This window comes from Scyliorhinus canicula, chromosome 8 (assembly GCF_902713615.1).
Source record: "Scyliorhinus canicula chromosome 8, sScyCan1.1, whole genome shotgun sequence".
Lineage (NCBI taxonomy): Eukaryota > Metazoa > Chordata > Chondrichthyes > Carcharhiniformes > Scyliorhinidae > Scyliorhinus > Scyliorhinus canicula.
Window position 1 is genome coordinate 58,378,533 of NC_052153.1, and position 26,191 is coordinate 58,404,723.

A 26,191-nucleotide genomic window follows, 5' to 3' on the forward strand; every position below is an offset into this window, starting at 1 on the left:
CGACAAATTTACATTAAAAAAAATACAATCATTTAATATTGGAATTCAAGATATTTTTACTCATTAAAAACATTACTTTGTCAGCATCTTTATACCCAGCCCAAAGATGTTCAGGTTAGGTTGATTTGCCATGCCAAATTGCTCCTTAGTGTCACAGTTAGGTGGGGTTACAAGGATAGAGCAGGGGATTGTGCTTATGTATGGTGCTCTTGAAGAGGGTCCGTGCAGACGTAAGGGACTGAAATGACCTCCTTCTGCACTGTAGGGATTCCATAATTCTGTGAGGACAAACAGTCAATGAGTCTCATATATTTCTATTATGGCAGATAAGTCCATCTTTAGAAAAATTAAGGTCCATAAGGATGTTAGAATACGGTCCTCATCAAGTAAACATTTCTCATGTTTCAAGACAACACTAACTCAAAAACAATTTGTCCAATTAAAAATTAAAATCGAGATAGAAAATTTGGGGTTAGAAAAAGTTCAATAATATTAAGTATGGTGTGAGAAAACCAGCACAGAATAGGAAAAATATTTGTCAAGCAAGTTTTATTCCAAACTGGTGAATTGTCACTGATTTGATCCAAGTCAATATCCATTCTGTCAAGTTAAAAAAAATATTCTGATGTCAGCCGAGAGCAATTTAACCTGTTCAACCAAAAGTGATTTACCTCCCCAAGACCTGGCGATTGCAATTTTTGAAAATCTAGAAGTGAATCAGGAAAAAAATTAGCCTAGATTAAAAAAGTATTGTCAGACAATAAATTACCTCTTCACGCCATAAGCCATATTTAGAAGATTGTCCAACCTGCAAGAAACACATTTTGCAATTCAGTTGTGCATAAAATAAAGCCACCCTTCCCATAACACCCCTCAAAAACATTTCAAACTCATTGCAGAAGGTAGCATCTCAGCTTCAAATAAATCTGATAATCAAAGCATTTTGCTGCTGTGCATTGTCAAATCGAGATTTAAAAAACGTGGATATCACAGGTTCTAGCCTTCAAACGCATCAGCATCCATCTTCAAATAAGGCTTACCTTGGTGCTCAATGAAATGGGGTTGGGAGCAGACGGGTGCAAGGAACAGGGTGGGGGGGGGGGTGGGGAGAATAGAGAAGAAAAAAGAATAAGGGAAAGAAAAAGGAGAAACTGATATATTAAGAAATTAGCACCCTTGTATACCCAGTAATCTCTTATTCAGTCAGACAAAACGCCTCCTTCTAAGTTTAAGCTCAAAGGGAATGAGCGACAAGGCGTGTAAATCAAGTTATAGCTCCAAGCCAATGGTTTGTACTTGGGAAATGTAATTTATTTTTGGAAAGAATGGGAATAACTACATTTATTGTAGATTAGGCCATATATATTTGCTCTGCCTCCAGATACAAAATAGTATTTACTACTAGTGCAAAGACATTTAGCTAAATATTAAGACTTGCACGGGTCTGCTCGCAAACTAATGATAGTCTGTTCAAATAGTTGAGATTTGAGACTATATTAAATTTACCAGCACAGGTGTTAGTTTACTAACATGAGATTCAATGTGCCAAGTTGGGATAGATAATCTCCAAGATTGCAGTACTGTAGAGTAGCTTGGTCAGAGCTAATCTAAGATCAGCAAATGGGAGTTGGCCAGTAATTTCACATTTATTTTGGATTTGGACAGTGTTTAAATTACGGATAATTCAATTTTACTGCCAATTTGAAATGCCTGATCCATTACATTTATAAATTAATGTATATTCAAGCAAAGCACCAGTCAATAGATTGCCGAAGGCAAAATTAAATCCGTCAATACCACGTGATCTAGATAGCAATGGCACATCTGGAGACATAAGCAAGCTGTTGACCATGTGGTCTTCCAGACGTTGGATCCAATCTGCCTAAGCTGAGAGTTTTAGAAGCATATTTTTAAACAGTACGCTGGAAATTAATAGGGGAGGCTTTGCGAAAAACACTTCCAGTAAAGTCCACCAACAGTCAGGACCTCAGCAACTAAATTACAACTTATTTAGGTTCTAGGATTTGCATGCAATATTATAAATAGATCCCTTTTCTCCCTAGGTTAGCATATTAAAACCAAGTGGGAGATTGGTCAACCACTAAGTTCTGATGAAGTACTCAAGATCTACACTAAATTCTCTTCATTCAGGAATAAAACTCAGCTGCAAATACTCAACTAGGCTGTTTTCTGAACAGATTGTGATTTAATGTTTCTCTTAAGAAACTCCAAATGAACACAAGTTACTTGCACTTGAGCCCCAAATATATTTTTCAATATACTAGAAAGCTTCAACGTACCCAAGAATGATGTGCTCAAAATGTATTTTGCTAGAGACAAGCAAGAATAGCTTCACGATCAGTGGTCATCAAACTATTTTATGCATTATTTAATGGAAAAAACTTATTCTTCACTATGATCAGTCACATTTAGGGTGGTAAAAACAAATGCAACAAGGGACTTAGGGAACTACAGATTAATCAAAGTTCTCAGCTTGAAAGTGCACTTACTGTGGGTTGCCACAAGGCAATCCACACCAAATGGATTTGGAATCCGTAGTATTAAGAGTACAACTTTCTTAGTGATACAAGTCACCCAGCAGTTTAGAGCAAAATCTTCAACTCTCACTTGCATCTGGGGGCAGTGGGCAGCACGGTAGCATTGTGGTTAGCACACTTGCTTCACAGCTCCAGGGTCCCAGGTTCGATTCCCGGCTTGGGTCACGGTCTGTGTGGAGTCTGCACATTCTCCCAGTGTGTGCATGGGTTTGCTTCGGGTGCTCCGGTTTCCTCCCACAGTCCAAAGATGTGCAGGTTAGGTGGATTGGCCATGCTAAATTGCCCTTAGTGTCCAAAATTGCCCTTAGTGTTGGGTGGCGTTACGGGGATAGGATGGAGGTGTGGACCTTGGGTAGGGTGCTCTTTCCAAGAGCCGGTGTAGACTCGATGGGCCGAATGGCCTCCTGCTGCACTGTAAATTCTAAGATTCTATGATCTCTTGCAAACACTTGTTTTCGGTGCTTGCAGGGAACCAGAAATTTATAAATCAATGCTTAGGAGCTGGGTTGCTCGATTCATTATTCTTAGATCCAGAGAAACCAGTTGCAAAATCTACTGGTTCATGTAATCCTCAATTGAAGATTATGATCAAAACAAACCATTAAAGAAATTACTTCACAAGGTTTCACGTTTTCAACAAAACCTTTTACTATATAAAAAGTAAAACAATGCAAATGCTACTAGCTTATTTATTGACCAGACTGAGGTTCTGCAAATCTCAACCTTCCACTTCCTGCCCCCACAAATCTCTGCCAGCCACTCCCTGTTGATTTTTATTTCTACCCAAGAGGTTCCCTATACTTCACAAGACCTTCCTTCACTTCTTCTGGGATCAAACCGAGACATGCCACAGCTTTCAGGAATTCAGCTATATTCCTCACTGTTCCAGTTATTCCCCAAGGTAAGGGGATTTTGGGAGCCTTTCTAATCTTGTCTAACCCCACAATTCTCCAAAGTACTCATGATGGTGGACATCCTAGCTCAAGCATGGGTTGCTTTCTCACTCCAGAAAACACCCTGGGCTGGATTCTCCACCCCGCCAAATTTGTGCCCCAACCCGCCGGCAGGATTCTCCGTTACGCCGGCCAGTCAATGGGATTTCCCATTGTGGGGCCGCCCCACGCCGTTGGGAAAACCCCCGGGCTGCCAACAAAACGGAAATTCCACCCCCTAGCTTTTATTGCTCGATTCCTTCTTATTTACAGATGCTGGCAGATTGCTGTGTACTTCTCAAAGCTGCTCCCAGCTGCAACTGGAATTAAACCATTTAGATACTTACAAAACCCAAAGAATTCCCCCATGTAATCTATCCCTAGTGGTGCAGTATAGCACATCTGAAAGGTTCATTCAGGGATCTCCCATTCCCAAACCTTCTCTTTGGTCCGGGAAGCCACATAAATAATTTAAACCCACAAACAGCAGCAACCCATTTGTTTTTCCTCATTTCTAACTCTGACCTCATTAAATGAACAGGCCACACCTTGAATTGCAATTACTTTACTTCTATTTACTAAACATCCCAAACCACTATTTTACATTTAAAACTTCAATTCCCAAACTTAAAAGTTATACTTCGACAACAGATCAAACACTTTTGCGAGAAGACTACAGCACCTATCTGAATTTCCTTATACTAGCATATGTTTGCTGTTTGAGCTTATGGAGATCCAATACAGTTATGTGCATAATTTTTATTTTTTAAATTTAGAGTACTCAATTCATTTTATCCAATTAAGGGGCAATTTAGTGTGGCCAATCCACCGAGCTTGCACATTTTTGGGTTGTGGGGGCAAAACTCACGCAAACACGGGAAGAATGTGCAAACTCCACACAGACGATGACTCAGAGACGGGATTGAACCTGGGACCTCGGCGCCGTGAGGCAGCAGGGCTAACCCACTGCGCCACCGTGCCGCCCTGTGCGCACAATTTAGACATTACAAACACATTCAAGTTACCCAGGACAGGTAAAGTCTCAAATCCGTTAAATTTGCACTGTTCAGTTTAGTAACTGAAAGACTCTGAAGGGAGCGCTTCAGATTCCTGAGGCACTGGAACCAACTCAGGATTAACAGATTTCACCTCAACAAAACTGGGACCAATGCCTCAGCTGTGCACGAGGGTAATTTACCAAGAGTGCATGAACAGCAGGAAGAGGGTGGGGGAATGACAAATCTAAATAGGATCAATTGGGTCAATGCAAACTGGTCAACATTGTTGAAACATATAATCCAAACCAAAGAAGGTAGGTCAGCTGCAGACACAAGTCATCATATGGGATGATATAGCAGCAGACAGTCCCAGCTAAAAGACAAGAGGATTGACAATCTAATATTCCTTGCGAAGGTATTCAGGAAAACGGAAAAAGGGTGGCAAAACCTATTGCGGCATTGGAAAAGAATTGCCTAGCCAAGGGTCAACAACCAACTATATGGTTAGAATTATTAGAGAAAGTGTTACACTACTGGAAGTAGAGGAATGCCTCGAGCGGGGAGCAGCTTTTGCAGGTGGACTGCAGAAAGATGCAAAGGGATATTCAGTGGAGAGTTCAATTATCCAAAAATACAACAACAGAATACTGTTTGAGGGCAAAGAGAGAGGTACTCTGAAACATGTACAAGACATTTACGATTAGTGTTACCAGGATCCACAGGAAAAGCAGCACTGGATCTAGCTCTGGGGAATTAGTGCAGCATATTTCTGTGGGGAAGCTTTTGGGAAATGACCTGAACATCAGTTTATAATAGTTATGGTTATGAACAAATCAGTAGCAACACAACTGGAGTATGGCTAATTTCAGTGAAATGAAAAGAACCCAAATGAATTGGAAAAAAAAGTTTTGAGCGCAAAACTGTAATTCAACAAGAGAGTGTGGGGTTCAGATATGGAGTAGACATTGCCATGAGGGGATAAGGGCAGGCACTGGAATGGGAGGTTCCTGAATGACTAAAGGCAGGCCTGGGGTAGTATGGCAATGACAAATAAGGCTGGCAATACAGTTGTGAGCCAAGGTGAATAAGGAAGGGTAAAAATCTGAAAATGGGATAAGGAGAAAAGAATGTGTAAGATATTTGCAACTAACAAATTTTAATAAATATACAAATAATTAAAAAACAGTAGGCCAAAGCAATGAGACTAAAAATAAAATCTTGGGGAGGCAAAGGACACAAGTATGATACTGGAGCACGACAGAAGAGGATTCTGTCCAAGTAGTAAAGAGGGCATTGGTGATCTTGGATTGGACATAAATGAAGATTAGCTATTCCTCAGGTGGGAGAAAAAGCCTGGATGTTATCATGAAGGCAACTAGAGTGCAGTTGAGCTCGAACCACAACGCTGCAATCATCCTTTGCTATGTTTTGCACCTAGGCCTCAAGGATTGGAAATGTTATACCCGCATTCAAATAAGCAGGGATAAATATGGCAATTGCACGTCAGTTGGCCCAACATCGGTGTTGGGATTTGTACTTGGAAAGACATGGCCCAACAGACTGAAAAATCAGCACAACGTCAATGGCAAACTTGTGTTCAAAGAAGTTTATTTTAACGCAGAAGAAATTGGAGCGAAGTGATCGAGTTTTGTGAGGATGGTGCTCTATGGACTTTCAAAAAGGCATTTGATATAAAGTATTGATGAGATTAAAAAGGGGTAACAGGTTATGAATGGGCCAAGTTGTAGAAAGCAAGCCTATCGGCAAACAGCTGTCGATCCAAATCGGATGCAAGTTTACAGTTGTGTTCCCACAAAAGTCAATATTGGGACTGGGACCGCTGCTTCTTAATGCATTAACGAGCTGGACTACAGTATAAATTGTGGAGGTGACATGAAATTGCAAATGCAGTAAATGCTGACCCGATTAGTAACAGACTGCTGAAAATACTCAAGACACACGGGAGACAAAATTTAACACAAGTGAAGTAATATATTTTGATGAGAGGCAATGCAATCTAAAATGGTATATTTTTTAACGTAGAGATTCAGGAACCAGGAGCAGGATGGATATGTACATAAATCTTTAAAGGTGGCAGATCATGAGAAAGCTGCTAAAGCTTGGCATCGTTGGCTTTATTGATAGAGGCAGTGTACAGATGCAGGCGGTTATGCCAAATCTTTTTGGAATATAATGTTGGGTAGACCTCAGCTGAGCGTTGTATTGAATTCAGGGCATTACAAGACACCTTTGCCTTGGATAGGGCAGATGATTTACTCAAAATGGCAACAGGGCAAGGAACCTCAAGTTATGGTGAGACTAAAGCGGAGATTGCTCTCTGTAAAAGAGGAGGTCATGAGTTTTCAAAAGTGCTCAACAACAGCTCAAGAGCAAATAAGGAAAAACGTTTATGATGGGAAAAGTATCAGTAACTGGAGGACAGAGATTTAAGGTAATTTGGCAGAAGAAGCCAGAAGCAACAAAGGAAAAAATTAACTTCAGCAGGAAGGTGGAATCCGGAATGCACTGCCTGAAAAGGGTGGTGAAAGCAGATTGAATAGTAACTTTCAAAAAGGGAATTGGATGAATACTAAAAAAAAACGCAGGGTGAGAGCAAGCGAGTGGGACTCATGAGAAAGCTCTAAAGAGCTAGCACAGGTTCAACGGGCCAAATGGTCACTTGTATCAGAACAGGTCTTCCAAGCAAAGGCCCAATGCCCTTTCTTCTTCAGTAATTTTCCTTCAGTAAACTGTACAAGCAGTCATGTCCTTAAAGTTCAAATCCCATTTGTCTCTCAACCACTCGGGATGAGCAACCAATGCTGCCTTGCCAGCGATACTGTTCCAATGGATATGCTGGTTTCACTGGAGCACAGCTGAAGACCTAATCGTCACGACTGAAAAAATCCCTTCAAGCGGGAGTGCAAACTTTAAAGTGAACACCGCGGCAAAGGGATGGTTATTTTCAGAGGAAAGATTTGGGCTGGCTTCTGAAATCAGTTAACAAAAGTGCTTGATCACAACCTGGAGAAAAACAGTTTTCCTAGTGCTGAGTGAAGGAAAAAAGATTCTAATTCGAAAATCACTACTTATTGAAAAGTGGGAGAACTCTTGCTTCCACATGTTAAAATCAGAGAGAGAGAGAGAGACACTTAGTCCTCCCAATCATGTTTTACTAAACTACGTGCAATTTGTCTCAGACTAACTAAATCCACTCAAAAAAGGTGGCATCACATGCATCATATCTCCCAATCACTGACCGACGTCTATGTATTTACATTGTGCATTTATCGTATGTCCCATGTGTTTTCATGAATGGAACAATCTGCCTGGACTGTTCGCAGAACAATACTTTTTACTGTACCTCAGTACATGTGACAATAAATCTAAAGCTAAGCAAATCTTAAAGATACCAAATTCAGCCCATCTTGTAACATGGTTCAGAAGAGTACCACAAGCCAGGGTAGATTTTCTATACATCACCCAGCTTTTATACAAAAACAAATTTAATTCCTCAAAGGAAGAGTAGTGGTGTACTTCGGTTTTCAGGTATTCCATTTTGAAAGTAATGATTGAATTGGTCTCCAATGCATTCCCGGTGCTAACCACTTGTTGTATAAAGTTTTTCCTCGTTGGTTCAAATTCAATTACTTGAAATTGGTGTCCTTTGGGTCTCTACTGTTCCATCAATGGGATCAGTTTCTCCACACAAAGAATATAGCACAAGTATAGGCCCTTTGGCTCTCAAAGCCTGTACCAGTCATGCTTGGTCACCTCTTAACAATTTTGAATATTTCTATCAAAACTCCTCAAGTTTCAGATGAGCCCCAGTTTCACCAATCTACCCTCAGAACTGAACCATTCTTGCATTACTGCAGCCTCTCTAACACCTCCACATCATTCCTAGGTGTGGTGCCCAAAACTGTACAATATTCCAGTTGAGGTTGAATCAACGTAACGTACAGGTTTATCGTTACTTCCATGCTTCTGCACTCTTATTAACCACTTTATCAACCTGTCCCATCACCCTTGTACACAAATATTTCCAGGTCCCTTTCCTCTTGCACCCCGACTCTCCTCATTCCTCCTATCAAAGTGCATCACTTTCACTGCATCAAATCACATCTGCCAAAGGTCTGCCCATTCCATCAGCCATTTCCACTCGAAATTCAGCACTACCTTCCTCCATTCACAATACAAAAAATAATAGTGTCCTGTATCCCAAAGTCCAAGTCATTACTATAGATCAAGAAAAGCAATGGTCCCTAGTCCCATTACAGACCTCTAGCAAACCCCACTACTGTTCCAGCCAATTTCATATTCATTCTGGCACGATCCCTTTTGTAGCATGCACTTTGACTTTGTTGACAAGCCTATATATGGTCTTTTGAAAGTCCATGTACACATCATCCGTATAATTCTCTCCTCTCTCTTACATCCAAAAATCTATCAATCTCAGTCTTGAATGCACTCAAACTGAGCATCCACAACCCTCTGGGCTAGAGAATCCCAAAGATCCATAGCCTGGAGTGAATAAATTAGCGATCGCTGTTCTAAACGGCCTACTCTTTATCCTGAGACTATATATACTTTTTTTTTTTGGGGGGGGGGGGGGGGGGGGGGGGGGAAAGAGAAAGAGAGATGAGAAGACACAGAGACAGACACAGAGTCCTCAAAGGGTTACGTTTGAAAAATCAACTTGCATTCTTCTAAAATCCAGAGATTATAGGTCCATTCTACCCAAACTCCCCACATAGTACAACCTCATCCAAAGTATATCTTTCCTTGGGCAATTTGACCAAAACCGTGCACAGTACTCAAAGATGTGGTCTAATAAAGCCTTATAACTTCAGCATCTTTTTTTAAAAAAACTTGTAGGTTTTATTGTAAGGGGTTAGAGTCTAAAATGATCTTCTGCCTGTTGCATCTGCATGATAGCCCTAGCCATCAATAATTACAATAGCTTGGTGAGATGGTATAACATTCGCCAGTAGTTTAATTGCCATCATCTTTCTCCAAGCAATTGTCGACTTTTCTGAAGAGTTAAAAGACCATGAGAAAACCGAACTTTACAAGGGCAGGACTTGGAAACCAAAATGTTGACCTGACAAATCTAGTCATGATTATCTTAAATATACCAGTTTGCTATCACAACTGACATGATGATCTAGGACAACTCCTCCACAGGTTATGGGTCAGAACTCAAAAGCGGTCATGGAAATAAGGGTCTCATTTGCTTAATTACATTTTTCCCACAAGGAAATCTAGAAATTGAGATTTCCAATTTGAGGACGGCATTGGTCGCCACATTAGTAAGGAGGGAGACATTCATTCCTCATACTGAAGGAACGGGTTAGGGAGGTTGAATATATAATGTTATTAGTTTTATTACACCCAATCTCCATGTTTCAAGTTGCTAGATATTATGTTTAAAGCAGTTGGCAAAATGCGATATGGAAAATATCTGAAGGCTCCATCTACTGCTGTTCGACATATTCTGGCAGCTAACAGGAAAAGCAATTAAAATTGGAAGGCTGCCCTTAAAACATTTACTAGATGGAAGAATTCTCCGTATTCAATTCTCAAAAGCAGGGGAAATAAATGCTTTCCTGAGTTGCAAAGGTGTATACATTTTCTTTCTCTTTCTTTCCTCCTCCCTCCCCCCCCCCCCCCCCCCCCCCCCCCAACCCCCAAGTCAGCAAAGACCAGGAGCATTTGACCACCACCTCAGTTAAATCCAATGTGTCTGAAATTATTGTGCTCCCAATAAATGTTGACTGGCATCTATTGGCCAATACAATATGACTTATGCCCAGTTGAATCAAATCAGATGCTTTGTGGGCATTCTATGTTAATGCCAATACATCACATGCCATCACTTTCTCTTTGTGTACAATCACTGACTTGGATCAGCACTGAACCAAAGCCAGACAGCAACTGGATGCTCAGTTCTCAATTGTAAATTGTAAACTGGTGACCAGTAAGATGATTGATTGGAGCGCCACAAAAAAAAACTTCTCTCCATTCTGGAACTGCCAGTATGTGGCTATCTCTAATTAGAGAAATCTAGCTCAGGGTGATTTTGAAGCTAGTTACAATTTGCAACAAGCTTCAAAGATTAGATCAGAAAATCCAAAAAATAAGCTCCCTTTTTTTTGTCCCCATGGTATTTTAAAAAGCAGCTGGTTTTAACCACGGCCAATGTAATCGAGCTCAGCCAATGAGGAACAAAAGTACTAAAATGATTGACAGGAAAGTTGACTGAGTGACATTCTAAGGACAACAGAACCAACACAGATAGTATTGGTACCAAAGGGATGAGATAAATCTTTTACACATGTTCCAGACTGCAATGGCTCAACTAACCACCTTCTAAGCACCTGGGGAGAAGGCAGGAGAATGGGGATGAGAAAATATCAGCCATGATTGAATGGCGGAGCAGACTCGATGGGCCGAGTGGCCTAATTCTGCTCCTATGTCTTATGGACTAACCCTCAGTTTGGTAATTCCAGACATATTCCTCCTCAACCTAGCTGAGTTAAATTAGCTTCCAAGCCCAAACAACTATAAACTACATTATAGCTGAACCTACAAAGTGGCAGTATCAGCAGGAAATATAGAATAATGAAATGTACAATCTCCAATTTTCTGATATGCATTTGCATGGGAGTGCAGGATCAAGATCATAATATTTGTCCTTTGGCATAATTCAGCCATACACATCAGTGCACAAGCGGTTTTAAAAATTAAGACTCGTGTATTGATCCAAGAGTTCATACAAATACCAAAATCATTGGTCACAATCTTCCCACCAGCTGTCAGATTTAGAATAATTTTCCCCAAGCATGCCTCAAGTTATTTTGCAAGTTCACTGCATATAATAAATACAAAAACAAGGCTTTGAAGGCGTCAAGTCAGAAAAGGAAGATGCAGAGAATCAGCGATGTACGTAACAAATTCTCAACACTATTCAAGGAGAAAATTCCTTAATTGCTCAACATTCATATCAAAATAATCAGGTTAAACCAAGGAACAAAGCTCGAACTGAAAAACTTGTGTGACTAAAAGGTAAAGAAATGAAGTAGCGTCTGAATGTTCAGGCTCAGTTACATCATAATAAACTAAGCTTAGTGTAATTTTGTTGGACGGAAGAGGTCAAACCAAACTATCGACCTGATGCAAGTACGGTGACCATAAGGATACTCTTGCTGCCAAGAACTAAACTTGATGGCCAAAGGAAATAGAATGAAGGCAAAAGAGGGTTTTGATCAAAAGTGTAGCATTGATTGCAGTAGTCAGCTGTAAACGATTAGACAGAGGCAGAAACAAAGCACTAAACCCCTCGTATCAGTATAATTAACAGTCAGTACAGTAGTCCGTAACATCCTCAAAAGTGGCAAGCTTTGGCTGATTGCCACTGTCGTAGGACTTATCCATGCTAGGATTCCAAAGCCACTGTGTATCGCCCAACCTTCATCACTCAGGCTACGTGAGAGAAGAGCAGCGCATCAGCGGGGCGCAGAGGGGCAAGAAATGTCCCTTTTTATCGCACTAGCTGCCATAAAAGGTGATGTTTAAAGGGATAACTAAAAAGTAAGAAGTCGTACAATACCAGGTTAAAGTCACCTGAGGAAGGAGCAGTGCTCCAAAAGCTAGTGTTTGAAACAAACCTGTTGGACTTTAATCTGGTGTTGCAAGACTTCTTACTGTGCTCACCCCAGTCAAACGCCGGCATCTCCACATCATAATTAAAAAGGTAAGCGGTTCAGACAGAGTATGTGTTGGGGAGGAGGGTCCTGTGCGAGGTGTGGGTTTATGTGCAGGGTTGTCCTGTGCGAGACTGAGTTTTAAAAAAATTAAATAGTTACTCGGAGTTAGAGATAATTTTTTTTCCCCTCAGACTATCAGAGTAAAACTGGCAGAACCACCTGAAGTTAGCAATTTAAATCGCTTGTCAGATGTTTTGCAGCCCAGCACACTTTTCCAGAGGAAGTTAGAACTTCTGGGCAATCGCAAGTGGCAAGGAACTGGGGGACCCTCCACAAGTTGAACTTTTCCAGGCTGGTGGAACAGATGGAGGAGGAATTTAAGAGGTGGGACATGGTACCGTTGTCGCTGGCGGGGAGGGTGCAGTCAATCAAAATGACGGTCCTCCCAAGGTTCTTGTTTTTATTTCAGTGCTTGCCCATCTTCCTCCCTGGAGCCTTCTTCAAAAAGGTGACGAGTAGCATCATGAGCTACGTGTGGGCGCATGGCACCCCAAGGGTGAGGAGGGTCTTTTTGGAGCGGAGTAGGGACAGTGGAGGGCTGGCACTGCCCAATCTCTCGGGGTACTACTGGGCGGCAAATGTTTCAATGGTGCGCAAGTGGATGATGGAAGGGGAGGGGGCAGCTTGGAAACGAATGGAGAGGGCGTCCTGTGGCAACACAAGCCTGGGGGCCCTAGTAACGGCACCATGGCCGCTCCCCCCCACGAGGTACACCACGAGCCCGGTGGTGGCGGCCACCCTCAAGATATGGGGGCAGTGGAGGCGACATAGGGGGGAAATGGGAGGTCTGTTGGCGGCGCCAATAAGAGGGAACCATAGATTCATCCCGGGGAACATCGACGGGGGATTTCAGAGCTGGTACAGGGTGGGCATACGGCAGCTGAAGGACCTGTTTATAGAGGGGAGGTTTGCGAGCCTGGGAGGGCTGGAGGAGAAGTTTGAGCTCCCCCCCGGGAAACATGTTCAGATATTTACAAGTGAAGGCATTTGCTAGGCGGCAGGTGGAGGGGTTTCCCCTGCTCCCCAGTAAGGGGGCGAGTGATAGGGTGCTCTCGGGGGTCTGGGTCGGAGGGGGGAAGATATCAGACATCTACAAGATAATGCAGGAGGCGGAAGCAGCATCAGGGGAGGAGCTGAAAGCCAAGTGGGAAGGGGAGCTGGGAGAACAGATAGAAGACGGGACGTGGGCGGATGCACTGGAGAAGGTCAACTCTTCCTCCTCGTGTGCGAGACTGAGCCTCATTCAATTTAAGGTGCTGCATAGAGCTCACATGACGGGGACAAGGATGAGCCGGTTCTTTGGGGGTGAGGACAGGTGTGTCAGATGTCTGGGAAGCCCAGCGAACCATGTGCATATGTTCTGGGCATGTCCGGTGCTGGAAGGGTTCTGGAAGGGGGTGGCAAGGACGGTGTCGAAGGTGGTGGGGTCCAGGGTCAAACCAGGATGGGGGCTTGCGATCTTTGGGGTCGGGGTAGAACCGGGGGTACAGGAGGCTAGGGAGGCCGGAATACTGGCCTTTGCGTCCCTAGTGGCTCGACGAAGGATATTAATTCAATGGAAGGACGCGAGGCCTCCAAGCGTTGAAACTCGGATTAACGATATGGCTAGCTATATTCAGCTAGAAAGGATCAAATTTGCCCTGAGAGGGTCGGTACAGGGATTCGCCAGGCGGTGGCAACCTTTCCTTGACTTTTTAGATCAGAGATAGACGTTCGGGGTCGTGGCAGCAGCAACCGGGGGGGGGGGGGGGGGGGGGAGCAGCAAGGGTCGTGGGGGGACATGCACGACTGTAACGCGGGCAAGTCTGCTCGCTTCTCATGTCTGAAACTGTAGGCTGCCTTGTTTGTTAAGGTTGCCTGGGGGGGGGGGGGGGGGGGGGGAGGACTGGTGCGCGCGAGAGGGCGGGCGAGGGAGGGACATTTGCCTAGAGGGATTGTGTTGTAAATAATTTAAAAATTAGTAGGGGTAAATGTCTGTATGGAAAAACTCTTTCAATAAAAATTATTTAAAAAAAAAAAGAACTTCTGGGCAATAAATCCCTCGGGTAGGAACCTCCACAAGGGATTCTCTAGCACATCACTGGAGTACCCCCTAAATGCGACACCGGGGAACCAGGAAGCCTTTGTTTAATGGGCCAATGACACCGCATTATTCCCAGCAGAAACAAATAAAAGCCTAGATTGGCAATGAGAGCCAACACCTTGTTATTAACATTTAGTTTGAGCAACCAAACACCTCAGACAATGGTGTTACTTAGCTGTAACAGTAGGAACTATGGTTGGGGATCTATTACATTCAGATCTTGGGGAGGTGGCTAAAAAGGACTGCAGTAGACTCAACTACAGCAATCAGAGCAACATATACATCCACTTATCAAGTTGTCTGTGCTGTAATCAAAAATACTTTCAGAAAGTGGACTGAAGTTGGGTGGTGCACCAACAGCAAAGACTTTACAAAAAATGAAGAATACTATTAGTAACGTACAATCAATTGAGTAATAAAACATTTCCTGTTGTGAATTAGACAGAAGCTGTTGAGACACTGGGTTGGGTAGGTAAAGACATGTGAAGTGTAAAATAAATAGCATCAAACTGCATTCTTCTCCAGTGTCTTTTCCTGGATGATACTTGCATGTGAAGACCGAACAATAAAATGATAGACAACAAGTCGAGACTATATTCTCTACTCGGGAAATAAGACACTGAAATCAGAGGCAATAGCATTAGAACAAATTACTGGAGTAGTCAAGTATGGGCCAATTTTATAACAAAATGGCTATAAATCATCACAAAGCTATCGTGCTTCAACATAAAATCATCAGGGAATCAAGACCATTATTCACTTTCAACATTTGGTACATCTTACAACTTTTAACATCCAGGTCACAGCCTAACATGTCAAAAATCTATTTCAACAGCCAGTTTTACTTAATTTAGCCTCTTGGCAAACTCCATGAAGCATTTGCTCTTATTTTGGTGTTAAACAGCTATTTTAAATTGCAACAGTATCTAATGGCAGATTTACATACCTTAGCCTTTGTGCCTGATGATGTAGGGGCCCTGGGTATCGTCGATTTGGGGACTGGTACAGCTGAGATAGAATTGCCTGGTTGGTTTTCTGACTTGGATTGTTGGCAAACTTAACAGTGATTGGTTCTGTGGCACCTGGAGGCTTTTGCCCATTCAAACCTTTGATTGCTTCCTCAGCTTCCACTCTCTTGTCAAACCGAATGAAGCCAACGCCCCTGGACACCCCTAAAAAAATGCAGTCAATTAATAAACCATGTATAATTCATCACCCTTTTCCTCAATTATAGTTCAATGATCTGAACAATTAGAATTGGCAGACAATTTGCTAACCATCCAGGTCTTCTGCTGAAATTGCACTGAAAGCAAAACAATTAGAAAAGATATAATTAGAGATCAGGAAATAGCAGTAAAGAGCAGCTGGAATTTATAGAATCCTAACTTCACAAACTAAGAGTTAATTTACTCAATCAGGCCCAAGACATTATGATTTCTGCAGCTCTAAATTGAACAGCTAAATTTTCTACATATCAGAGCAGACTGCCACTTTAAAAATGTATTTACAACAATGTAATGTCTACAGATCAAGGGTGTTCAGTTTAGTAGCACAGTAAATGTTGCAGCAACGTTATTAATGGTAATTTTAGCCAAACAAATTAATGTTTCTTTACATCTTTGGGGGTACGAAACTTCCACCAACACAAATTACTATTGCAGGACAAAGGCAAGCTTCTTTACATCAATTAGCCCCTCCTAGTCAGACAACCTACATTAACATTTTTATTTTGAAATCCATATTGTGGTGCCAGGCAAATCTTTTCAAATTAATTTTAGCCAAATCTGATAAGAATACTGCCAAAAATCTATAACATTCGCACGCGCTCATGTTGCATAGAAAAATTACATTATATTAATTCAGCATTCAATTGACAGTCCAGCACTTCAGCATTTTAATACCATAGAAATATAAACAGAATTGTTGTTTAGTACTTCAGGGAACAAGACTTCAGAAACACATGCAGACTCTGCACATTACTGATTTGGCAGTTTATCATGCTTCTAGGAGTTGGCTTTAAACCAGGTTCCAAACTAATTGGATGGAAGAACGATCCACTGCAAATTAGAGTTTCAACCTAATTCCTTGTACAAAAAAGGGACAAAATCCATGATACAGCACTAAAAGCACAGCACTAAAGGCAGAGCTATACCCCAAAAAAGGCTGGCGAGATTTACAATTAAGAAGATGGGGAGTTGAGCCACACAACTTCTGTACATCTGCCAAAATATATAATGTAGAATGCCCTACATATCTGAAGCATCTCCAAAAACTCAATGACAGTACAACTGTAATTAGAAGCTGCAATTAACTACCTCTGCCTTTATTTAAAACCTATAGACATGCATGACCAAATTGCAACAGTCAACTAAAACCAATATTTTGGTCTCGTACACTAGTATTAAAGTTTTACATTGATCATCTTTGTCTCACTAGATGCAAACCTCATGTATTTTAATAGCATGGTGCAGCCAGACAGGCTCACATCTTTTAGATCTCTTATTCAGTTTTGTGCTTTGACAGATCCCCCATTGGCAGTAGCAAAGGCAGGAAAGCATGATGTATAATGTCCAAGAGATCAAAACCACCAGAATGTATTCAAGGATACTGACTAACTAAATCCATGAAATTGAAGTTGAGCATAAAAAGTGTTGATAAATGTGTACAAATGCATAAACAAAAGTAGGACGTCAAAGCTCACAGTTGTGTTGTATGCATGCCCAATGAAGTGCTAATACCTAGAGATTGCATATGAAAAGTTTACTCCTTATCGCAATGTTCACTAGGCATTCTGAAAATTTTGGAACAACAAACAAATGGATAGTGGATATTAGACTGGTATGAAAAATGAGAGTAGAATGCAATGAAAAGGATGAGAAAATATGTCAGTGGTCAAGGAACATAATTGCATTATAGAGCACCTTTAATGCAGTGAAACAATTTGTGATACGAGTACTACCGAGTACCTATATATCTACACGCTACTGTGCAACCTCAGGCACCACAAACTCAATGACAACCTGGACTAGTCAAATCAGCTGTATGGCAACTATTGCAACATGTTAAAATTTTTGACATCCTAAAAAATGTCCATCCACAAAAGTACCACCACAACTGCAGAGGCTTGTAGCAATATCTAGCTTGAATATAAACATAGTCACAATCAGGCATCATTCAACGAGAAACATTCAAACTAGCTCCAAATTGTTGGCTTACAGTACAGATGCTCTATTTACTATGCAAAAGAGAGCCTCAAGGTTTAACAAAATTTGCACATATAAACCAGGGCTAATTTAAAGTGATGTGTGCCCTTAAAATGGGAAAACCACGTGGACTTCAAAAAGCATAATATAGTAGTCAATGAGATGAACAAATTACTGGTCTGAGCATAATATAGTAGTCTGAGCAACATCTCTGTTGAAGGAAGAAGGAGAACCAAAACCATCAGGTTTCATTCAAGGAGCTCCAGGTACAAGGGAAATAGAAACTTAATAAATAGGAGCAAGAGGCGGCCATTCCGCCCTTCCAGCCTGCTCCGCCATTCACTATGATCATGGCCGATCATCCAACTCAATAGCCTAATTCCTCTTCCCCCCCCCCATATCCTTGAAAACATGCAATGTTTTGGCCTCAAATACTTCCTGTGGTAACAAATTCCACAGGAAATAGTTCATACATGGAAACTACACAAATAATTAGTCGGTTTTCCATGCGTTTAGATGATGTAAATTTCAGTTGTCCGGAGTAAACAGTCAAGGAGATAGGCAACTAGATCAAATGTCAAATGTTGAAGCTCAGCATAGAACAAAATTGAAGTAGTGTGTAAATTACTCCATATAGTGACATGCAGACACTGCTGTGAATAGTGATTAATGTACTCACAGCAAATACAAAAACCATGGTGAAGGGAGATGGGATGGACAAAACCATTTGGCAAGCATCTGATAATAAATAGACCAAGAATCAAAACATGTTAGCAAGAGAACTATATTGTGGCCAATACCAAAATATTCCAAAGAGGAGTATGATCGAGATGGTCAGATTAGCCATCTCTGCAATATCTCTCCCTTCGCCACCAAGACAAATTGCCACAGTTTCCCCATGCCTTAGCCTTGAACGTCATCTATTTTCTCTCCCTACCCGTCTTCTTCCTCTCCCAAAAAAAACCCCTTAACCCCTCCGTTCTCACTCCTGCTCTTATCTCTGAAATCCTCGAATGTGCACTCGCCTCCTCCAGCTAAGTAGGGCCTGGAATTCATTTCTAAACCTTTCCTTTGTCTCTTAAAAGAAGTTTTTCATTTTTTTAAAAAAAGCTTTGACCCTTGTATGGTCATAATTTGTCTGGTTACAGTCCCGTGAAGTCAATGTGCCAAAATAATTCAAGTCGGTGTTGGCAATCTCATTTTATGGAGTTGAGGAAATGAAAGATAATCAACATGAAGCTTAAACTCTAGCTAGCTGGTACTCCCTTCAGCATGACAATTTCACTGGTCACTGCCATTCTTTCCCAATTATGCACTTGAAAGATCATGGTCATGTTTAGCTATAGCTTTGCCAGAAAAAGAAAATCCGCATACTGTAGTCATTTTTAATTTAATAGTGACAATTCTCTTCCTGAAAATTGATTCACACAAGCAAAATTACTTCTCAACTTGTTCATCATCAGGCACAAACTTCCTAAACATGTAAGAAAGAATCTTGGGGACTGCGGCGCTGAGGACCTGGGTTTGAATCCCGGCCCTGGGTCACTGTCCGTGTGGAGTTTGCACATTCTCCCCGTGTTTGCGTGGGTTTCACCCCCACAACCCAAAGATGTGGATTGGCCATGCTAAAATTGCCCATTAATTGGGAAAACCAAGTAATTGGGTCCTCCAAATTTATTAAAAAATGAATTAATCTTAATCTGAAAATCATCCAACTTGCACTGTCTACCCCTGCAGCCCACAGACTTGTAAATCAGAAATTCACTTCATTGTCTAGACCACTCTTTCCCACCCCCCCCCCAAAGTTTTGTGGGCTTTAATCCTTTACTTACAAGTTAGAAATGTACAGTTATAGTTGAAAATGGCAACATATACATCAGTAACCAGTGTGTTTCACCAAGTAGCCTGTCAATATTTGCTACAGCTGGTTTCCATTGGATCAGACCGAATACTTTCAAAGCGAGATGGCATCTATATTGCAAAGACCTCCATGGATATACCGTATATACTCGCGTAACTTTCGATCTCGCGTATCATGCGACCCCTAAATTTTCGTCCCCAAAACATGATTTTATGGTATACCTCATGTATCATGAGAGTGACTTTTTTGGAAATTAATTTTGGAAACTAAAACTTCCAAATGGTATCATTGTGTGTGGTTTCTGCAGAGTTGATTCTGCTGTGAAAGCTGTTTGCGATTCGAACAGCTTTCCAGCTGGCTTTACTTGCGTCGTTCAGCCACTTGCCGTTTCCATTCATGTTTTTATGAATGGAAACGTCAAGTGGCTGAACATCTTTCCATCAGAATGCTGTGGTCAAAATCTGAAGAGTAGTATTCTGATGGGAAGATGTTCAGCCACTTGACGTTTCCATTCATAAAAACATGAATGGAAACGGCAAGTGGCTGAACGACGCTAGTAAAGCCAGCTGGAAAGCTGTTCGAATCGCGAACAGCTTTCACAGCAGAATCCACTCTTCCCATCAGAATACTACTCTTCAGATTGTGACCACAGCATTCTGATGGGAAGATGTTCAGCCACTTGACGTTTCCATTCATGTTTTTATGAATGGAAACGGCAAGTGGCTGAACGACGCTAGTAAAGCCAGCTGGATGCTATGTGACTTACCTTGGCCAGCATTTCAGACCCGCGATTTTTGTACCTCGCGTATCATGCGACCCCCGAAATTTAGGCTTCAAATTAGGTGCTCAAAATGTTACGTGAGTATATACGGTATGTCAAGAAATAGGTGGATAACCATGTAAAATGGACTGCAACTCATTACAATTTGACCACTGTCTATGGCGATTATCACCATACTTTCAAAGCGAGGTGGCATCTATATTGCAAAGACCTCCATAGATATGTCAAGAAATAGGTGGATAACCAGGAAAAATGGACTGCAAATCGTTACAATTTAACCACCGTCGATGGCGATCATCACCATGATTACCTGCTGCTAGACACCCGAAACACTGTCTGCCTCTATACTATTTACAGGACCACCTTTCTCTTCCAACTCTTCATACACCACTCTACAGGCTGCTCCTTCATTGTTGCTTGATAGGCATAGAGTTCTCTACTAAACAGTGGTGCACCTTCTCAAATTAGCAATCGACAATAAATTCAGCTGTACCAGCCTAACCCACAGAACAAATAGATAATTGTACAAGTTGTTCATAGAAACAGAAAATAGAAGTAGGAGGCGGCCATTCGACCCTTCTCTGCCATTCATTATGATCATGGCAGATCATCAAAGTTCAATACCCTGATCCCGCCTCCCCCCTCCCCTCATATATCTTGATCCTTTTATAGCCCCAAGACGTATCTAGGGCGCGATTCTCCACAAATGCGGCGAATCGTAAAGGCTGCCGTGAAACTGGCCGTGTTTCACGGCAGCCTCCGCGCCCCCTCCCGGGACCCGATTCTCCCCCCCCAGGCGGGGCTAGCAACGGGGCCCTGTGAAGCACGGCCTTAGCGACCGTCGCTAAGTCCGCGCGCCAAGCCGGCTGACGTGCACGCTGACGTCAGCCGCGCATGCGCGATTGGACGGCTCCAACCCGCGCATGGGCGGGGCCGTCATCTCCCTCGGGTGGCCCACGGACTGATCCTGCGGGGCGGCGGCGGGAGAAAGAGAGTGCGTCCGTTACGGACGCACTGCCCACGCGATCATGGGCCATGCCCCCCTTGGCACAGCCATGGTACTGCCGTGCCAATCGGGGCCCTGGATGCCCAGAACGGGCATGTTGCAGCTATTTTTACGACGGCAGCAAGCAGGTGTGTTTGCTGTCGTAAAAACGGCCGTAAAGGCCTGGGAACTCGGCCCAACGGCCTGGGGAGAATCGCTGTTCGCCGTAAAAAACGGCGAGCAGCGATTCGTGTCGTGGGGGGAGAATAGCGGGAGGGCGTGAAAAATGTCGGGGACACCCTCCCGCTATTCTCCGACCCGTCGTGGGCAGAGGAGAATCGCGCCCCTAATTCCTTCTCAAAATTACACAACGTTTTGGCCTCAACTACCTTTGGTGGATGCGAATTCGACAGATTCACCATTCTCTGGGTGAAGAAATTTCTCCTCAGTCCTATGATGTGGGAGTCCAGGTTCTGGACTCCCACATCATCGGGAACATAATGAATTGATCCGGTCTAATCTGGTTAGAATTCAGTGTTTCTCTATGAGATTCCCCCCCCCCCCCCTCACTCTTCTAAACAGTGAATATAATCCTAACCGATTTGGTATCTCCTCATATGCCAGCCCCGCCATCCCAGGAATCAGCCTGGTAAACCTTTGCTGCACTCCCTCCATAGCAAGATCATCCTTCCTTAGTTGAGATGAGGACACCAAAACTGCAAATACTCCAGGCATGGCCTCACCAATGTCCTATACAATTACAGTAAAACATATCTATTCCTATACTCGACTCCTCTGGCTATGAAGGTCAACATGCCATTTGCCTTCTTTACTGCCTGCTGTAGCTGCACGCTTACTTTCAGGGACTGATGCACAAGAACACCAAGGTCTCGCTGAGTTTCCACCTCTCAATTTACACCCATTCAAATAATAATCTGCTTTCCTATTTTTGTTATCAAAACGGATAACTTCATATTTATCCACATTATGCGGCATCTGCCATGCATGTGCCCACTCACTCAGCCTGTCCAAATTCCGCTGAAGTAGCTCTGCATCCTCCTCACAGCCCACCTTCCACGCAATTTTGTACATTTGGGATTCCTAGCACAGATCCCTGTAGTATGCCACTGCTCACTGCCTGCCAATCAGAAAAAGACCCAGTTTTTTGCTTCCAGTCTGCTAACCAGCTTTCTATCCATCAAGATACTACCCATGGTCCCATGCGCTTTAACTTTACATATTAATCTTCTATGAGAGGCCTTGTCGGAAGCCTTCTGAAAGTCTAAAATCACATCCTCTGGTTCTCCCTGGTCAACTTTACTAGTTATATCTTCAACAAATTCTAGATTTGTCAAGCATCCACCATTCATGGACACGTTTATTTTAAGCAACTTGCCACTTTCTGCCTCTCAAAGCCCTAGTTTCCTTCCAAGCTCAATGATGCAGCACCTCAAGTCATGCACTCAGTAACATTCTAGAAATGTCTGATCCCCCCCCCCCCCCCCGAGCACCACCCTCCCAATTTCACTGGTTTTCTGTCTTTGCAGCTTCATCCCACGTTAGTGGTATATTACATCACTTATTCCCTCAACTACAACTTCATATTGTGAGCTGATCTACCTCCTTTGCCGATTTATGCTAACAATGGAAGGCAAAGTTGCTCAAGTCAAAACTTTGACTGGATTCAAGAAAAGCTTTCTGGAGCAATACATTCTAGACCCAAGGTGGTAAGCCATACTAAATTATGTACAAGTCAGATTTGGTAAATTATCTGCAAGTTATCAGACAGTAATGATCACACTATAGCCAAATTTAATGTTTATCCTGTTCAAACTTCGCAGTTAAGATTCTAGATTTTGGCAAGGCCATCACAGTGACAGAGGCAGACGACAGCAGCTCGTCAAATTATGGATAAAAAGTGGAAGCAGTTCAAAAAATTAAGTATAACAAGTCTGCTGTGGGTATCAAGCTTAAATTATGCTAACATAGGTTTTGTTTTTATTATTTTGCAGGATGTGGGCATCACTGGCTGGGCCAGCATATTTTGTTGTCCATTTCCAACTGCCCTCGAGAAGATTAAGCGAGCTGCCTTCTTGAACATCTGCAGTCCAGGTCGTGTAGGTACACCCACAATGCTGTTTGGAAGAATTCCAGGATTTTGACCGAGCAATAGTGAAGGAATGGTGATAGAACTACAGTGATGTAGTTCTAAGTCAGGAAGGTGTGTAACTTGGAGGGGAACTTCCAAGTGGTGACATCCCCATGCATCTTCAGCCCTTGTAAGGTGTTTAGGTCACAGGTTTGGAAAGTGCCGTTAAAGGAGCCCTGGCCAGTTGTTCAATGCAGATGGTACACACTGCTGCCACCAAGCATCAGTGGTGGATGGAGTGCCAATACAGCAGACTCCTTTGCTCCGAATGGTGTCAATAGAGCTGCATTCATTCAAGCAAGTGGAGTGTATTCCATTACACTCCTGACTTGTGACTTGTAGATGGTGGCAGGCTTTGGGGTATTCAGGTGGTGAGTTATTGCTGCAGGCTTCCTAGCCCCTGACCTGCTCTTGAGCCACAGTGGTCCAGTTCAGTCAATGGTAACCCTGAATATTGATAGCCATGACTGTCATTTGCTCATTATCCAGTTCTTGCTACATACAGGCACAGACTGCCAGTAATGTGGGCCTTCTCCAGAGATTCCAAATGGGTTTCAATGATTACTTCTGTCAGCATATACAAATTTGCTCTAAAATTTAAATTTGCTCTAAAATTTTGATAGCAAAAGTGGTGGATAGTAAGAAGCATCAATAGATTTGATGAAGGAAAATGATGGCAGATGGATTTCAACACAGACAAGAGAGAAGTCATTCACGTTGGATGGAAAAACAGCCAGATCAGAGATTTTTTTTTTAAATGTGCATTTCCACAGGGAAGAATGTTTTTTTACACCAATACAAAAGCCCAGGCCGATTAGACCCCATTTGCAGTGCTTTTCAGAGTTCTGCCCACCACACCTGCGGAGGATATTTAGGCCTTGGAAAGAGTGCAGTGTCACCAGAACGTTGCTAGACCACAAGGAGCCGAGCGAGGAATTTAAGATGAATCAATAGGAAAAAAAAAAAGAATCGTGTCTGCTGATGGTGGCCTCCAGGACAATTACAAAGAATACAAATTTTCTGAAAGGAAGTGGAGAAATACATCCCGCAGAAAATGGGAGTGGGCAGAACTTCCTACTAAAAGCAATAGGTGATAGCTCAACTAATTTCAAAAGCAGAGATTTAGATCTTTTGCTATGCCACAGTTGATGGGATAAACAACCACGGCAGGTAGATCGAGTTATTGAAGGCTCAAGGCAGTGGAATTGCCTTCTCCTGCACTTTTAAACCTTCCCTTTATACCTTACAAAACAAAATCCGGGCACTTACTACATTAATTATTTTGCATTTTAAAAAATGTTTATTTGGACAGAAAACAACAACATTTACAGGAAAACAAGTGCAACCTTTCATTGAGCATGCCTCTCGACAAAAGCTTGGCTAAGGATGGGCAAAATTTATCACTAGACAGTCTCAGGATCAGAAAACACACCGAAAGATCAGATTACAACCCAGCTAAAGATGGGCTGCCCAATTACAGAAATGGACACAAAATATCAAAATGGTTTGCTGATGAGCAAGGTCAGTATCAATATTAAATAAATGTGAATACGAGTTATGATGTTCAATCAATAGCACTTGGTCAACAGCACAAGCTAAAAAAAGATTTTAATCTAGAAAATTCATAGCTCAATCCACCTTCCTCACATTCCTCTCCATTTGCATTCTAGTCAAATTTTGTTTGCTAGTCATATCCAAGTTCTGGAGACTTCCACATAGTGCCTATCTGCACACTCAGATGAGCTACTACTGCATAAAGAAAGCTAACTTGAAAACATATTTGTTGCTTTAGAGTACAAGTCCCATTTCTCAGCATTAAGTCTTGCTTTACATTCCTGCTTAATTTAAAAAACACATTAGCAACACAATAAAGGATTAGAACTCTATCCTCCACAGTAGGTTTGAAATAAAGATTATAACCACTTTAAATTTATTACTTCACCAGCTGTGAAAGCACAGTTCAAACCTGCACCTTCAGGGTGGGAAATGACTCAGTCAGTGTGAGCTCTTAAATCTATTTTTGTCCATGCATATTTATGAACAATTCCAGCAGAAAATTACATTTTCTGGCCCACATACCTCAACCTTTGACAAGTCCTGGAGGCAAGATAGTAGGAACTGAAGAACTGCACAACTGCTAGTCTTAAAAAAGATGTACAAACAACAGTGGCCACGTACTTACCAGTGACCTGGTCCACAAGAATTCTTGAGGTAATTATGCGTCCATATTGGGTGAAAAGCTGTTCCAATTCTTTTTGGGACATAGTTTTTGGGAGCCCGCTGACATACAAATTTGCATCTCTGATGGAAGCAGAACTGGGACGGGCATAAGAAACCTGAAGAAAACAATTTTGTTGATAAGCTTACAAAAAATATTTTGAGTCAGATTTTGCACAAGTGAAGGTACAATAAGATATTAAATAGAAGAGATCCTGGAAACAAGAATTGCTGTATCAGAAACACTAGCAACTGTGACCTTGAAGGATACAGTTAGTTAAATTCAAGGGCAATAAAAACTTCCATTGTCCCAGCTTATTCAGATTTTAACCAGGCTTAAAAACTGCAGATGCCAAAAATAATCAGCAGAGCTGGCAGCATCTATATAGAGAGAAATAGGCTTTATTGTTGAAAGTTTGTTGGCCTGAAACACCATCTCCACAGATGCTGCCAGACTTTTCCAGCTTGGTTTTCGAACAACTGCCACTCAAATTACACATTTCAAATAATGCAAAAAAAACTTTTGAAATCAACATTTTTACTGATGTGATAGAATATCTGTTCACGGTCAAGACAGCAAGAACCCAACACATTCTCTTCTGGTGCAACAAGAATTCTTTTTCTCCGAGGCCATTATTCACTTTCCTCAAATAAA

At 42.1% G+C, this 26,191-nt stretch overlaps 1 protein-coding gene across 8 annotated transcripts in view; it reads right to left on the reverse strand.

The window, feature by feature from the left end:
- The window catches only part of elavl2 (ELAV like neuron-specific RNA binding protein 2), a 103,523-nt gene that overhangs the window by 2,682 nt on the left and 74,650 nt on the right, over positions 1 to 26,191 (reverse strand). For all 8 annotated transcript variants that reach the window (XM_038804639.1, XM_038804640.1, XM_038804646.1 and 5 more), the window contains 3 exons: positions 25,502 to 25,655; positions 15,287 to 15,512; positions 770 to 808 (listed from right to left, as the gene is read on the reverse strand). In XM_038804639.1, coding sequence (XP_038660567.1) covers positions 770 to 808; positions 15,287 to 15,512; positions 25,502 to 25,655 — 419 coding nt within the window. The remainder of the gene's footprint in view (positions 1 to 769; positions 809 to 15,286; positions 15,513 to 25,501; positions 25,656 to 26,191) is intronic.